This window comes from Heterocephalus glaber, unplaced genomic scaffold, assembly GCF_053883595.1.
Source record: "Heterocephalus glaber isolate CG9 unplaced genomic scaffold, H.glaber_assembly_v1.0 deba00000594, whole genome shotgun sequence".
Taxonomy (NCBI): Eukaryota; Metazoa; Chordata; class Mammalia; order Rodentia; family Bathyergidae; genus Heterocephalus; species Heterocephalus glaber.
The window spans coordinates 31,517,918-31,532,572 of record NW_028258151.1 but is presented as its reverse complement, the minus strand read 5'-3'; the positions used below and the strand labels follow the sequence as shown (position 1 = coordinate 31,532,572).

General features: G+C 40.6%; 1 protein-coding gene across 2 annotated transcripts in view; it reads right to left on the bottom strand.

The window, feature by feature from the left end:
• Hsd17b12 (hydroxysteroid 17-beta dehydrogenase 12) overlaps window positions 1-14,655 on the bottom strand; it is a 144,015-nt gene that overhangs the window by 10,947 nt on the left and 118,413 nt on the right. For both annotated transcript variants that reach the window (XM_004851999.4, XM_021264326.2), the window contains exons 7-9: window positions 12,120-12,154; window positions 4,934-5,015; window positions 3,315-3,380 (exon numbers count right to left, since the gene is read on the bottom strand). In XM_004851999.4, the coding sequence (XP_004852056.1) occupies window positions 3,315-3,380; window positions 4,934-5,015; window positions 12,120-12,154 (183 nt within the window). The remainder of the gene's footprint in view (window positions 1-3,314; window positions 3,381-4,933; window positions 5,016-12,119; window positions 12,155-14,655) is intronic.

Below are 14,655 nucleotides of genomic sequence, written 5' to 3'. Positions count from 1 at the left end.
TTTTACATTTTATTTTATTTTATTTTGGTACCGGGGACCTTGCGCTTGCGAGGCAGGCGGCGGAACCACTGAGCTAAATCCCTGGCCTAAAAAATCAGTTTTTAATTGTGCTTCATTTAACTCAGGGTTCTTTTTCTATTCTACTTCAGCACTCTGAGGTGTCCACATACATATGGCAATTGTCTTCACTAACATCTGAATCTTATATTTTTACCAAATTCATTCCAAGTTTAAACCTCAAATGATTTCATATGAGGAAAGACAATGACTGATGAGATTACACAAATGAGATCCACTATTAGGGAAAAACAAAAGTTTTTCAAAGTAAAATATTCCAGAAGACAAATACGAATGTGTCTTTCAAGTAGTTTCCAGTCACATCAGATTAATGGGCAGAGAATCTGAAGAAAAACAACTCTGAGGGAAACAGGCTGTGAAAATGAGAAAGGAGACAGCCCTGTCTTTAAGAGAATTTTAGAAATTGCTCATCTGTGCTCACAAGGCCTAACACTGCCATGAGGCACTGAAACAGTCCCTCCTAAGGTCACCCACCAGTGGATCAGTAGGACTCCAGCCTGGTCTCAGTGAGTTGGAAGAATTGTTCAACTAGGAGCTTGATTATAACAGACTCACCAGAAGGAAAAGGGTACGGTGCATGATGTGTGACACCTTACCTCCCACGAATGCTTTATTGGTTTCCTGGTTACCACAACACCATCTACGTAGCAGACTCATTGCCATCATTATGATGGTGTCAGGGAACCCAAGGCAAGGAGAGTATGGTAGCTCAGTATTGAAATCTTGGATTCTAGAAAATCCTGTCCTCCCCATGCATCCTGTTTACATGGGAAACTGCAAATCAAAATAATACCAGGTGGCTATGACATCTCAGCATCCTCTGGACAAAAGCTAAGGTGGGGGTTTAGCAGAAGCAGCCTCTTTGGTGGGCCCTGCAAGATGAGGAGATACCTTGCCTTGGCTGTCATTACCACTCGCTCACAATGATGACTAACAAGGCTCAGAAGCTAGAGCTAGATAGCTCCGAGGCCCCGATTAACCATGGGTAACAAAGGATGAGATGGGCCGAAGCATCCAGCACCTCTGGTCTCATGGCTTCCTAAGCATAGGTGGATCCAACAATGGTCAACGCTGACCTGCAGGTCTGCAGCAAGTAGATCAGGGGTTCAGAAGGGCTTTGGGGTTCATCAAACCTAGATCTGAATCCTGGTTTAGCATGGGCAAATAAATGGCTTAGCCTTTTTAAAGTTCAATTTCAGCAAGTTTAAAAAGAGATAATAATCACACTACCTTATGGGATTGTTGTGAAACACAGCAAAATGATACATATAAAATGCTAAGCACTGTGCCTGAAAATTACTCAAATACTCAATTTTTACTTTGATTGATCATTTGGGGACTTAAGATGCAAAAACAAAAACAGAAGGCTCACAGTAAGGAAAGCCATAGTGACACCAGGTGTGTGTGGAGACAGGGTGGGTGATGGGAGGAAGCAGGAAAGAGGTAGGAGTTACAACTTTCAAAAATGTGCCTAAGAACAGAAATACTGTGAGCCACTGTTTCTTTGGGTTGAATAATAGCTGATCTGAGATAGGCCCTTATAAACACTCTTACTTTTGCTTCTTGTTTTATTTTGTATTGGATTTTACAACATTGAATCTACTAACTATATAATAAACTCAAAGGTCTATATGAAGATTAACTCAAAATGGATCAAAGACCTAACATAAGAAGTAGAACTATAAAACTCTTCAAAGAAAATGAGGGAAAAGTTTTGCGATATAGGATTTGGTAAGGATATCTTGGCTATGACATCCAAAATACCAGAAACCAAAGGAAAAGTAGGTAACTTGGACTATTGTGAAAACTAAAAAGATATATCAATATTTGTGCACTATCAAGCAAGTGAAAAGGCAACTCAAGGAGAGAGAGTAAATATTTATAAATTATATATCTAATAAGGGGTTAACATACAAGTTAATCAAGAGCTCCTAATATTCAACTAAAACCCCAGCTAAAAACTGGACAAAGGATTTGAATAGAAATTTCTCTAAAGATGATGCACGCATGGCCAAGAAGAACCTGAAAAGGTTGGGCCAGGGTTTTAGCTCTGTGGTTCCACCGCCTGCCTCTCAAGCACAAGGTCCCAAGTTCGATCTCCAGTACCAAAAAAAAAAAGAAGTACCTGAAGAGGTTCCCCAAATGGTGCTCGACATCATTAGGGGAAGGGAAATCAAAACCATGATGAGATACCACTTCACATCCATCTAGATAAAAACAAAACAAATCCCAGAAGACAGCAAACGTTTGCAAGGAGGTGAAGAAATTGGAACCCCTTGTCAACTGCTAGTGAGAATGTAAAATGGCACAGCTGATAAGGAAAACAGTCTTAGAGTTCTGTAAATATTTAAGGAAATTTATGGAATTGCGATAATTCAGCAATTCCACTTCTGCATACACATCCATAAGATTTGAAAACACAGTATTTGTACCTCCTGTCTATTTCAACATTATTCACAACAGCCAGCAGTGGAAGCAACATGTGTACCCATCAGTGAAAGAGTGGCTAAACAGCATGTGGTATATCATACAAACCATGGGAAATGTTACTCAGCCTTTGAAGAAAATTAAGACACATGCCTCCACCTGGATGAACCTTTAAAACATTATGCTGAGCGAAATAAGCCTAAGAAAATAAGTAATTTGACCACAAAAGATCAAATACTGTGTGATTCCTTCATAAGGAGTACTAAGAACAGACAACTTCAGAGAGACAGAAAGGAGAATGGAGGTTACCACCGGATAGGGAGAGGAGACGTGGGGAGTTAGGGTTTAATGTGTATGGAGCTTCAGTTTGGGAAGATGAGAAATATTCTGGAGATGGCCGGTGGCTGTGAGCACACAATGATATCAATGTACTAAATGCCACTGATTACATGCTTAACAACGATTAAAGTGGTAAAGATTATGTTATGTATTTTCTACCACAATTTAAAAGGGATATCAATAATCTGATTCTCTCAAAATAAAACCATAAGAACCTACAATAATTATGCATCAACTGCTTCTCCTGCATTTAGTTCTCTGTTATGTACCCTTACTTAAAAATTCTAGGGTATAATTTTTAAAAATCTGGACTTAAGTGCGTAAGGAGAAAAGAACCCACCTCTTTAGTGGTGTGCGACGTCACAGTCACTGACTGAGGAATGTGATTTTCTTTTGTTGCCAAGACAGCAACTGTTGCTGTGGCAACCACACAAAAACAGGAATACTTAACTGAAGCAAACTCCACTCACCTGCACAAAGATGCCCTTGCTCCTATACTCCTCATGGAGGCACCGAGAGAAAAAATCTACAAAAGCCTAAGAGGGTGGTGGGAGTGAGAAGGAACATGCATTACATCAATCTGTCTGATTGGTAGCCATGGAAACAAAAAAATCATTAACCATTTAACACTATCACTTCTAATCATTCTTTTCATTTCCAATGCAGAAGAAACGTTTTAAAAACACCTCAAAACCTCAAGTGGTTTTTACCTGCCACTAAATGAAGTATTATCTTAACCAAATATAATGTCCATGCCAAATTTTGATTTGACTGGAAAAGGCTCTCCTTCTCCTTTTTCCCCCCAGAAAATTACTTTACAAGAAAAAGTATTTCTATGTAACAAAAGATGTACTTCTATTTTTTACTTGCCACTCGAGGAGAAACATAATATGAATTCTGTTCAACCCTGTTCTAGGGGGATTTTGTTGTTGTGAGAAGAAGATGGTAAAATCCAAGAAGTGGATGTGAGAGCCCATCTTCTTCTGCTAATGCAACCTGAAATCTATCTGTAAATGATTATGAATGTAATCTACCCCTTCCTCAAATGTAGACTCAACCTCAGGCTTGACATACGACGGACCAAGAATGACTCCAAGGTCCCAATGAGCAAAAGTCTGTGTCCATGGGGAACAGGTAGGAGGTTCGGGTTCAGCAATCACTTCCCACATGTGGCGTCATTTAAAGCATGCCTGCAGTATGGTCCAGAGACACAGAAAGCGAGCAGGCTACAGGGGTTGGGAGGTGATGCCAAAGGTTTTCAAAAGATCATAGTGACTGAGTACTTTTCAAGTGAAAAAGAAGACAGGTCTTTTGCTCTTTCTCCTCCATGACACATTGCAAATTCATATTATAGATTAAATTTGCTTCTTTTTCCCTAAAAGCTTGCTTAATTTCAATGTCTAAATGGTCATTTTTTCCTTCAGAAATGTATTCCATGCTTCAGTAATGCATCTGAAGGTGATGCTACTGACCTGCAGGCAGCACGAGATGTGTTTTAAATTATTATTCTAGCAGTAATGTGAGGAAGTAAATGGTGATGTGGGAGATAATGACCTTTTACACAGAGTTCTGGAAAATTCTTGTGATACCCTAGAAGTGACAACAGATATCCAAGAGATCTGGATAATGTGGCAAAACAGTTACACTCTCGCCAGTCTGTCTTGTGCCTCCTGTGCACATCTGTGCACTGCCTGGATGCATTTCTCCTGTGCTGTGTGAGGCTGACTCACTCGTGTGCGAAATGGCCAGTCCTAGCCTCATTAGCATCATGTTCTCATTCACTAAGCTAACTGGCCTAGGCCAGCTCTCCAGGGACAGCACAAGTGTTACTTTAAAATCAGTAAACTACTGGGAGAAAAGTAAACATCAGTGGCTCTGACACATTGGTGTCCCCTTAGAAGTCTCTACCTGCCTGGACTTCCCCAGTTGTGGGTTTCCTGAAACTCATGTTGGGTATTTTCCTTCCCTTCTTAGTCAGTGGATAACTCCCAAGAATGGATCTTCGAGAGACTTACATCTATGTTAACTGCACAGAGTAAAAATGATTCTTTTCTCTTATAGTGACATAATTTACAAAAATGTTGCCCACCTTGGTTGCAGAATAGATGGTCAAGAGTGGAACCGGGGACATGCCACTGGCAGAGGAGATGTTCAGAATCACTCCTTTGGACCTAAAAAGGAAAATGTACCAGGTCAATGGAATGAAATCATAAATACAGCCATTTGTGGATTACAGATCAAGATATACACATAATTACTTGAAACCAAGTAACATCACTGCTTTGCTAACACACATCTCTCCTGTCTTTCATCTCCTGTCATTGCATGACATGCTTGGTCAGTGAATGAGGCATAATTCAATCAACTAAAAATAGCTCTTCTTTACAATTAGCTCATTTCCCAGTCTTAGTAATCCAGGGCATGAGGGGATCAGCTCTACAGTTCCCTCTAGTTGGTCTCTGATCTCTCAGGTCCTCTCTGGCAGTGGCAAAAAGGATTTTCCTTACAGTGTTGGGGTATAGCTCAGTGGTAGAGCACTTGCCTAACAGTGCAAGGCCCTGGGTCTGATCCCCAGCACTGTACTGCCCCCCACCTCTCAAACCCCACTTACCGATGTGCACACACCTTTATTTTGGTGGATCATCACGTACTACCTTGCTGTAATATTTAATCATTCTATGTGTATAGACATTTCCCCCCCAACAAAATCGTAAGGTCCCAAACATTAGAGCCTGCTTTTCCTCAAACACTTGTAACAAACAGGTGCTTCACAAAACCTCCCAGCAATGAATGAATGACTATGCCCTGTCCTCACACTTGCCCTGGGTCGTAGATATTTGGGTACCCAAGCAGACTCTAAAATTATGACTCTATAATTCATTAAACCTTATTCAAAAGGCAAAAGCCAAAGCTTGGTTTTTTCTGTAACTTGTAGAGTATTAATGTTAAAAGTCAGAGAGTTACCAGGAATTTCTAATTCTACTAATAAATGAAAAACAGTTGGAGAAAAGCAATGCTGTAAATATATGTTATTTACAACTATGTATAAGTTAGTTAACATGTGGAGCTAGGTTTTGGGAAATACCAGATCTGACCTCCAACTTTCCCGCTTAAATCCGTTTCTCTCAGAGAGGGCCTCCTCTTTCTCCTTCCTCCCACCCTAAAGTGCTAGGGACCAGACTTGCTAGGCAAGGACTCCACCACTGAGCTACACCCCAGAAATCCACTTCCCCATCATACATACTGGGTTCCTTTCCTCCACCCAATATTCTCTTTTATGTCTGAATTTATTTCCCAAAGCCTGCTGTTGTTTGGTTTTTTTTAATATTAAAGGGACTACCAGACCGTTTATATGTAAAACAGAAGAAACATGATTAAATGGCATCTAAGTTATTTTAGATATAACTCTGAAGGGAAATAATCCCCAAAGGTCACCCACTCCATCTGCCAGCCTCTAGGCAAGATGCCACTCCAACCATCAAAGGGAAGCCCGAGTCTTCAGCTTAATGTGTGTCACCGGAAACAAGTTTTTACTGTTTTGTTTTTTTAAAAAAAGGAAGTCCTTGTTGGTAAAATATACTGTTCTAAGCAGAGAAATCCATTAACACTTTGATGAGAGAAATAAAACTTCAAATTTAAAAATGTTGTTTTTTTAAAAAATTGAAAATAATGGTCAATTACATCATTCTTGTAGTTTTTGCTTTTCTGTCTCTGAAACAGACAGGCCTTTTCTTTCTTTCTTTTAAGTTAAGTTTGTATCAGAAGGTAGAACCCAACCCTCTAAGGTAAAACTTGGTGAATTAATTAGCAATTAATATCTAGTCATTTTATTTTAACTATGTATGAGAAATTCCTTCGATAGAAATGGAATAAAAACCACTTTTATTACAGGAGACTTTTAATATAGTATTAATTTATGATGTTTAAATTATCTTCATCTTTTTAGGACGCTGAAAATGTTCTACAATGAAATTGTGATAGTTGCACAGCTCTGTGCATACTCTAAAGGCCACTGAACTGTGTACTTTAAGTAGACATTTTACAATATGTAAAATATATCTCACTAATGGTGTAAAAAGAGACAAACACCTATTTGCAACATACTAGAAAACATCACCTTTTCGTTGGGTCAGATTTCAATCAAGTGGAAGCTAAAGAGCTCATGCAACACAATATGGTTTGCAAAGTGACCACAAATCCTGACAATACCCCTCCCACACACCAAGGTGCCTTGCAGGTGTGGGTTTTGATTTTAACCTGTTCTCATATAACTAGGAATTGCAATATCCTCACTCATACAGAGCAAGCAAAGAGAAAGCCAGGTGAAGTAGATGAAGATGATGTTTTTCACTGAGGCAACAGCCTATTAGTGCCAGTTTTAGCAGCTGGGTTCTATGCTCCATTATACTCAAACTAGCTGGGGTGGTTGTGTGTGCCCCTGAACAAAGACTCTACATGTTTTATTTCATCTCTCACAAATGAAATGCAATTTAAAAGTCCTTAAAGGTTAAAGTTTCACCTTATCAAATACTTTTTAAAAATTAAATCTTGAACTCATCAAACTGACTCTTAAAACTTCATTCACCAAATCCATGATTTCAACAGAGGAAAAGTCATAAAAGATAATAAAAGCTTCTTTCCCACTAAAAAAATAGCATCAATAATCCAGTATGTCACAATTATGTGGTCATGCTCCTTCACTTATTTATTCCTTGAGGCAGTGAAGATCTTTGTTACTCACATATTCCACTCTAATTTATAATTTCTAGGAGATAGAGCTATTCTAGGTGAGTAGAAAGTCAGAATTTTAAGAGTACCTTATCCAAAACATAGTATTTGCATTGTAAAATACATTAAAACAAATTTAAGACCATCTAAATGCTATATAAAGAGACAATGCATTAGACCGAAGTAAATAAAAGGACAGCATTTAAAACACGACAGTAGAGAAAGCAACCCATCTACAAGTCTCTGTCCTACCATCAGGCACACACATTTGTCTGGCAAAAACCTTCCCACACACGCTCACACACCCAACAGCACACAATTCATTCTCTTTCTTTCTCTTTCTCTCTCCCCACCGTCCCTCCCTCTCCTTCTCCTTCCCCTTCTCCATTCCCCAATATAATACTCCACTTAGTTCTGTCTGAATCACCAATGACTGGTGCAGCCTGCCTCAGTCCTCTGCTATATACAGTATCTGTTCTTTATGTCAAAATAGGAGGGAACATTTGGGACTGTGAGGCACAAAGGACTCGTCTGTAGATCAACTACTTTGTCTGGCTCTAATCCTCCATCTAAGCGGAATTAGTGACGTCAAACCGGTTTCCATGGCACAGCCAGACTCGTGACAACTCTGTTATATCAAGCAGAAGGGCAAAATGGGCTACGCTTAATTGCACACAGAAACAAACACAAAACCAAACCACCCAGATTAATCTCTTACTTTCTGGGGACTGGGAAACAATTTTAAGATTTGAAGGTACATTAAGAATTTTTATACAAGTTCTATAATGAAGATTCATGTTGCTCACACTTCAGCATACTTCCTGGTTTGTTATGACAAACATCTAAATAAACAAGTCAAGAAATATTTTCTGTGATGCAACCTTCTTAATTTATCACACTGCTTACTTGCTAGCAGTCACATAATGGTGTCTGTACAAATTACTTTAGGATCTATTAGAACTAAAATGCTGCAAAAATAAAGCAGAAAACAACTGCGGATAAGGAAGCACCTTTTCATATAAATATATTCTCTTCCATTATTAGACCTCCCACAAGCCAAACATTACACTTACCCAAACTATAAAATTCAGTACCTTGCATTTATAGTTTCCTATAGCTATGCGCTGTGAGAGAATTCCCTCAGACCTGTGCAATTCAGATGTGACTCTTTGTTACCTGGTTAAAAACAAAATTGCCAAGCCTTTGTTCTACAAAAGCCCCACCGTTCTAACAGACTATTGCAGGATCCTTGTCCTCCTCTATAAAAATACTGTGTCACAGAGGAAGGGACAGGTCTCCTTTGAAATAAGTCACCGATTTCTGCCTTCCTCGAGAAACCTCAGTGCTGCCCCACAATGCAGGTGAGGAGAGGCGGGGAGGTGCAAATGCAGCTACAGAGAGCTGGCACCACAAGGTCAGTCAGTGTGGACAGCTACGTACAGAATGTGATGGAAGAGAGGGGCCAATGTGCACAAGTCTTCATCTCAATTCTTCACATCCAAGAAGACGTAAGCATGATCTTGCAGGGCCACTTTATATATTTTAAGCATAAACACAATACTGAAATTGGTGTAGAAAGTTCTCCAATAGACTCACAAAGACAAAGAAACATATCAACACAGAATTCTATGTCAGAAAAGAATCCTGGAACACAGGGGTCAGGTACATAATTAAGAGGCAGCAATCCAAATACTTACATTATACAAATATGGCTTTGTTGAAGAAAGTTTGCAAACATTTAGCACATGAAAGAGAATTACCTGCCCTAAAACACCACAACATGTCATAATTCCACCTTAAGCAATACAATATGAAAGAGGCTATTTTTAGCTTTTCCATGGTTGTTATAGCAACCACCTCCTGGCTCCAGCTGTACACAATGTTTATAATTCCAGGGAAGTAGAAAGGGCAAGTTTCCTCTATAATGTAATTATGCTCTTTCTACTTCTATGATAATAATACTTAGTTTGATTACAGATACTTGTTTAGCGATAGTCAGTTGGCCCTAGGCTATAGTTCTAGAGGCTTTGGAAAATCTCATACATCAGAGGTAGAATCAGTGAAAGGAAAAAAAACAAAAACGTAAGTAACAAAGGATCTTTCTAAAGCACACTGCTGTTACTCAGTAGAGACATCAATCCTATGAAAATCAACAGCAGAAATGGGCCATTTTGGGGTGGTATAAAGAGTGCCCTGTCATGAAACCACTTATAACGTGTAACTGAGACTGCTTTCAGATGATCTGTTCGCTTGGGAGTTTTTCTTTCCTCCTGAGCATCACTAACATTTCTGGTCTCCCTTGCAGTTTGCTGTAGCTTGTGGCAGACTGCGTTCCAGACAATGGGATAGTAGCACAAGTGACGTCCACCACTTCTGGGGCTGATCCATGAAACCTCCCTGAAATCATTCCCATTCACTCTTCCCTCATTTCCTAGCTGGATGCTGTGAACAACTCCAAGACCTCCAAAAATAATGAAGCCCTAGGTGGAAGGAGCCTCAGTTTCCTGAATGACAAGGTAGAGATGCGATGGAAAAGTAAACTTGACCATGTTAACTTATTGAGATGTGGGGTAATCTGTGACTGCAGTTAGCCTATGCTGACCACTGCACCTAGCAACTCCTTAAATTCAAGTCAACATAAATGTTCTTCTCCTAACCAAAAGGACTGATTCATAAAATCCATGTACATTTTCGCCAGTCCTTGGAATGTGCAACAATCACTTCCCTGAGGTCAGTTTCAGCCCACAGCCTCTGATGGTTTCCCCCAGGTCACTTCTCGACTTAGGTCAAAAATCAACTTGATCTCTCAAAGACAAGGATCCAACTCACCTTCTGAATACTCCAAAATAAACAGTACTCAATAAAGGCCCATTAAATGAATTTTCTGCACTGCTTTTAATGGATGCTCTTACTGTGACTGTGGCTGGCAGGTCTGTAGAGACAGCAGTGAAGTTCCTACTCTTTACATTTGTACTGTTAACTGACTTAATGTAGCACTCCATCTCTTTGGACTTCAATTTTGTCACCTGTCAAATGAGGGGAATGTTTTCCAGTAACCTAGAGCACTAGATTTCTACAGCTCTTTGAATCCAATACTTTATACTCTGCAAAATGATTCTGCAACCATATCTTTTTTTTTTTTTATGGTTTTCACCAACACACTTAAGAATTTCTGTTAGAGTACCTCTGTGGTTTATAAATATTTGGGTTTCCCTCCCCGTCAAATCCAGGGCCTTATGCATGCAAGTGCTCTAGCACTGAGCCACACGGCCCAGCTCAAGTTTTCTTTTTTCGTGGATGGCCTTACTATCCTCATGAGTATGTCACTTGCAGATGTCAAAACTTGGAGTAAGATGACGGGCCAAGTTTCATTCTTCCTAGGTTCTCTTCTGTCTCTAACTCTGCTCTTGTTCTAGTGTTCTCAGCTGGTTTGGCCACAGCCATTTCCATATCTGACCATCAGGACCTCATTTCCAATGTCAACCAACAATGAGCAGCTTGAAGATTTTAAAGGGAAATTTTACGGTACAGATAAAACGGAATTACAAAGAACTGTGCTAAGAAACAGTTTTGTGATCAGTCTCTGTAGATGCGCAACAAATGGATCCTTAACCTCAGTCTCTTCATCTACAAAGATTAAGTTGTGGATACAACACCTGGCACATGAAAGTACTCAAATATCTGCCTGGAGCTGGTCACCAAGGTCTCTTAGCAGAAGCAGGGTCTCAGGTCTTCCATTTGCAAAGCTGTGATTCCTTTGGGTCTCTTCCAAACTCCAGGCTATTTTGCACAGGAAGAATGACTATGAAGCCCTAAATTCAGCAAGTGATCAAGTTGGCTCAAGATGCAAGCCCTGCTCTTTCAACAGGTTTTCTTTGAAGGCTTACCCATCATTCAGGTTTTTCCAAGGAAGGAACAAAGCTTACTTCCAATTTTACACTGCACATTATTTCAAATGTAAGAACCCTACCACACATTTCTCAAGAAAAAGAAGACCTCCAGTACATCTTGGTAGTACCCAACCCAAGCCACAACACAGATGGGGCCAGGAGGTACTGCCTTTTCCTCCAAAGGTGGATCTGACATCATAAGATCACTTCCTAACATGCCTACGTTCCTCTCACAGCCTTTCTCCCAGTAAAAACTGAAAAAGCAGAGGCCGGTGCCTCACAAAACTCCACTGATAAAGGCTCTGAGAGGATACAGCTTTAAGAAGGCATTCCTGGGAATATCCCAGGAACTCTGGCTGCCCCCTCAGAATAGCAGGCAATTGAGTTAGTGATGATGACTCAGGCTGGCTTTTAAATCCTGATCCGCAGGAACCCCCACAACCCTAAAGAGGGAAAGAGAGAGTCAAGTGGAAAAGGCCTCCTCCACCGTGACTCATGCTCCACCGTGTGATTCGCCCGGCACTAAGACATGGAGGTTAGCTTCATTAGTCATTTTAATGAAATTTTCAAAGAGAGTGTTCTCCCTATAAATAATAATGAGCTCTGCATCCACAGTGTGTGTGTGTGTGTGTGTGTGTGTGTGAGCTCGTGACTCACCTTTCTACCATGCCAGGCAGCACCAATTGTGTCATCTGCAAGAGAAAACAAAACATTGATGATGGCAGGGGAAAGGCAACCGAGTGAAGGAAACCCACCCACACACAAGAGAAGGGAATCACTAAACTACTCACCACTCCTACAGACAGCAGTTTATTTTATATGGTCTATAATTTGGCTGTGTCAGGAGTGCATAAAAAGAAACCAGATGAAATTACTGGAGATAACACTGGCAACTTTCCGTGAACTTGGCTACAATTAGTCTTGCCTAACATGTAACACTGGTAGAGATCTTCAAATAATAAAAGACTGGTGGTGCAATTGATGTCTCCCAAAATGCATTCTCAGAAAAGGACATATGTTATTACAAGAAATAGCCTGCCTACCAAGATTACTTAAGCTTTCTAATCTCAAGAACTTAAATAATCCTTTCTGAGCAAAAAAAAAAAAGTAAAGCTATCTTTCACATTCATTTCTTTTGTTGATCTAGGCAATTATGAGTAAAACTCACCCTTAAAGTTCAGACTATCTGTGGTTCTCCAATAACCAACAATCAAATGATGACAAGTGCATTTTTTAAGGACTCCATCATTATTGGCCAAATACATACACTACTGAGGGAGGCTACTTCTCAACTGTCTTTAGAGACATTATTAGACAAGAAAAGTAACAAAGTTCAGTAGCTTGGTCAAGGTGACATTGTTGTTGAGTACTGAAGTTGGAACACGAATTCCTGACACCTAGATTACATTAGCTCCCTAAGACACAAATGCCATTTTGTAATAATAAAGTTTGAGTGCATGCCAGAACAATGTCACATATCAGTACTCTGATGAGAAGGGAATTTTTTCCCTAGAAATATTCTGAAGAAAGAAAATGCCAATCCAGTCTTTACCCAGGTAAACTGCTATATGGATGCTCAATGCACATGTCAATGCCGGAGCTGTCACATGTATTTTTCTGGGAAAACATGAGTTCAAGCTGACACTGTGTCACAATAAATGAACTGATACATTGCCAACTTCAAAGCAAAAGTGTGTGCCTTCCAACCATGGGAGATTCATTTCAACAAAGGTATATGGATTTGGTCAAATCTGGCCCAGATGCAAACGGAGAGGGCTTAAGTGCAAGTCTGGCCTAAGGCTTCCCATATCGTCTTCCTCCTTACATACAAGTCCATCTTTTTCATGTTAAACTCATCTTTGCAGAATGGTGGGGCAGAAGTGCCAGCTGTCCTCCAATATTCATTCTTTCTTCACTACACTGCAGCTGAAGCTTCAGATATTTAATCTCTTTCCTACTCTCAGTGGCCCCATCCCAAGCCACCTCTCTTATGACTTCTCTTGTAGCTGTATGTGGCCTGTGATCATGTTCTATCTAATAAGACATAAAAAACAGCCACATGCCTATAATCTCAGCACTCTGGGAGGCTGAGGCAGGAGGATCACAGGTACTCTGAGCTTGGCCTATGGGCAACTAGGGACTTAGCGAGACCCTATCTCAAATTATTGGTCATGCCCTTAAAGATGAGGGATGTGTGGGAACCCACCTGTGCCGTTTCCTCTTTCTGGTGGCTGGAATGTGGCTGTGGTGGAAGGAGCTAGATCTACCCTATTCACAGGAAGGCGAAAGTCATGTGCTAACAATGGTGAAGCAATGAGAGGTAAAGAAAGGAGGATCCGTAATGCTGCGGAGCTACTCTGCAGAACCCTGATCACCCGAGAAAAAGATGGACTTCTGTTTTGTTTAAGCCACTACTGTATCTGGTACAGGAACTAAACCAGTATTTCCCTCCCAGTGCTGGGATTCAACCCAAGGCCTTGTGCACAGTTGACAAGCACTTGACTGCTGAGCTACACCCCCAGCCCCTAAACCAATATTCTAACTAATACCACTGTCCATTTGTGTCAACCCACGTTAACATTTTAAGACCAAATAAGCCGTGCCCAAAGCAGCAGGCCTTAATGTTTCAGTGTATTTTTTAACTAAAAAAGCTAACAATTTTATTTTCACGTTTCACAATGCAAATGAAAACTGCACTTTCTGCACTTCTTTGGGGGGCCCCACTTCTCCCTGTCAAAACTATTGTCTCTTTGATAGGAAGGGGAGCAAGTCTTCCTTGTTATGCCGATAGAAATCACCCAGAGTCACAGCACCACGACCTCCTGGAGAAGTGGAACAAATATAAAACTGGTCTCAAGAGGCTGCCCCTCGGTCTTTGGTTGAGTCATTCCTGGGTGAGCAGGAACCATCATGGGACGAGCGAGAGGTCTCATTACTGCAGGCCCAGGCATCACCCATGTGGCCTCCGATGGGTGGCCTCATTCCAGGAAGTATCTTTCCTTGTTGAAATGTAGCCCTTGTGTCTGTCAGGCTCTGAGCTGGTCTTCCATTCATTTCTGATAGCAGCCCTTCACATTCTGTGTGTTTCCCACTATTGCAGTGTGTCTTTCTCACAGAGTGTCATGGCTGAGGGAGGTATCACAGCAGTCACCATAAAATCCACTCACGATTCGATGGCGCCACACAAGACATT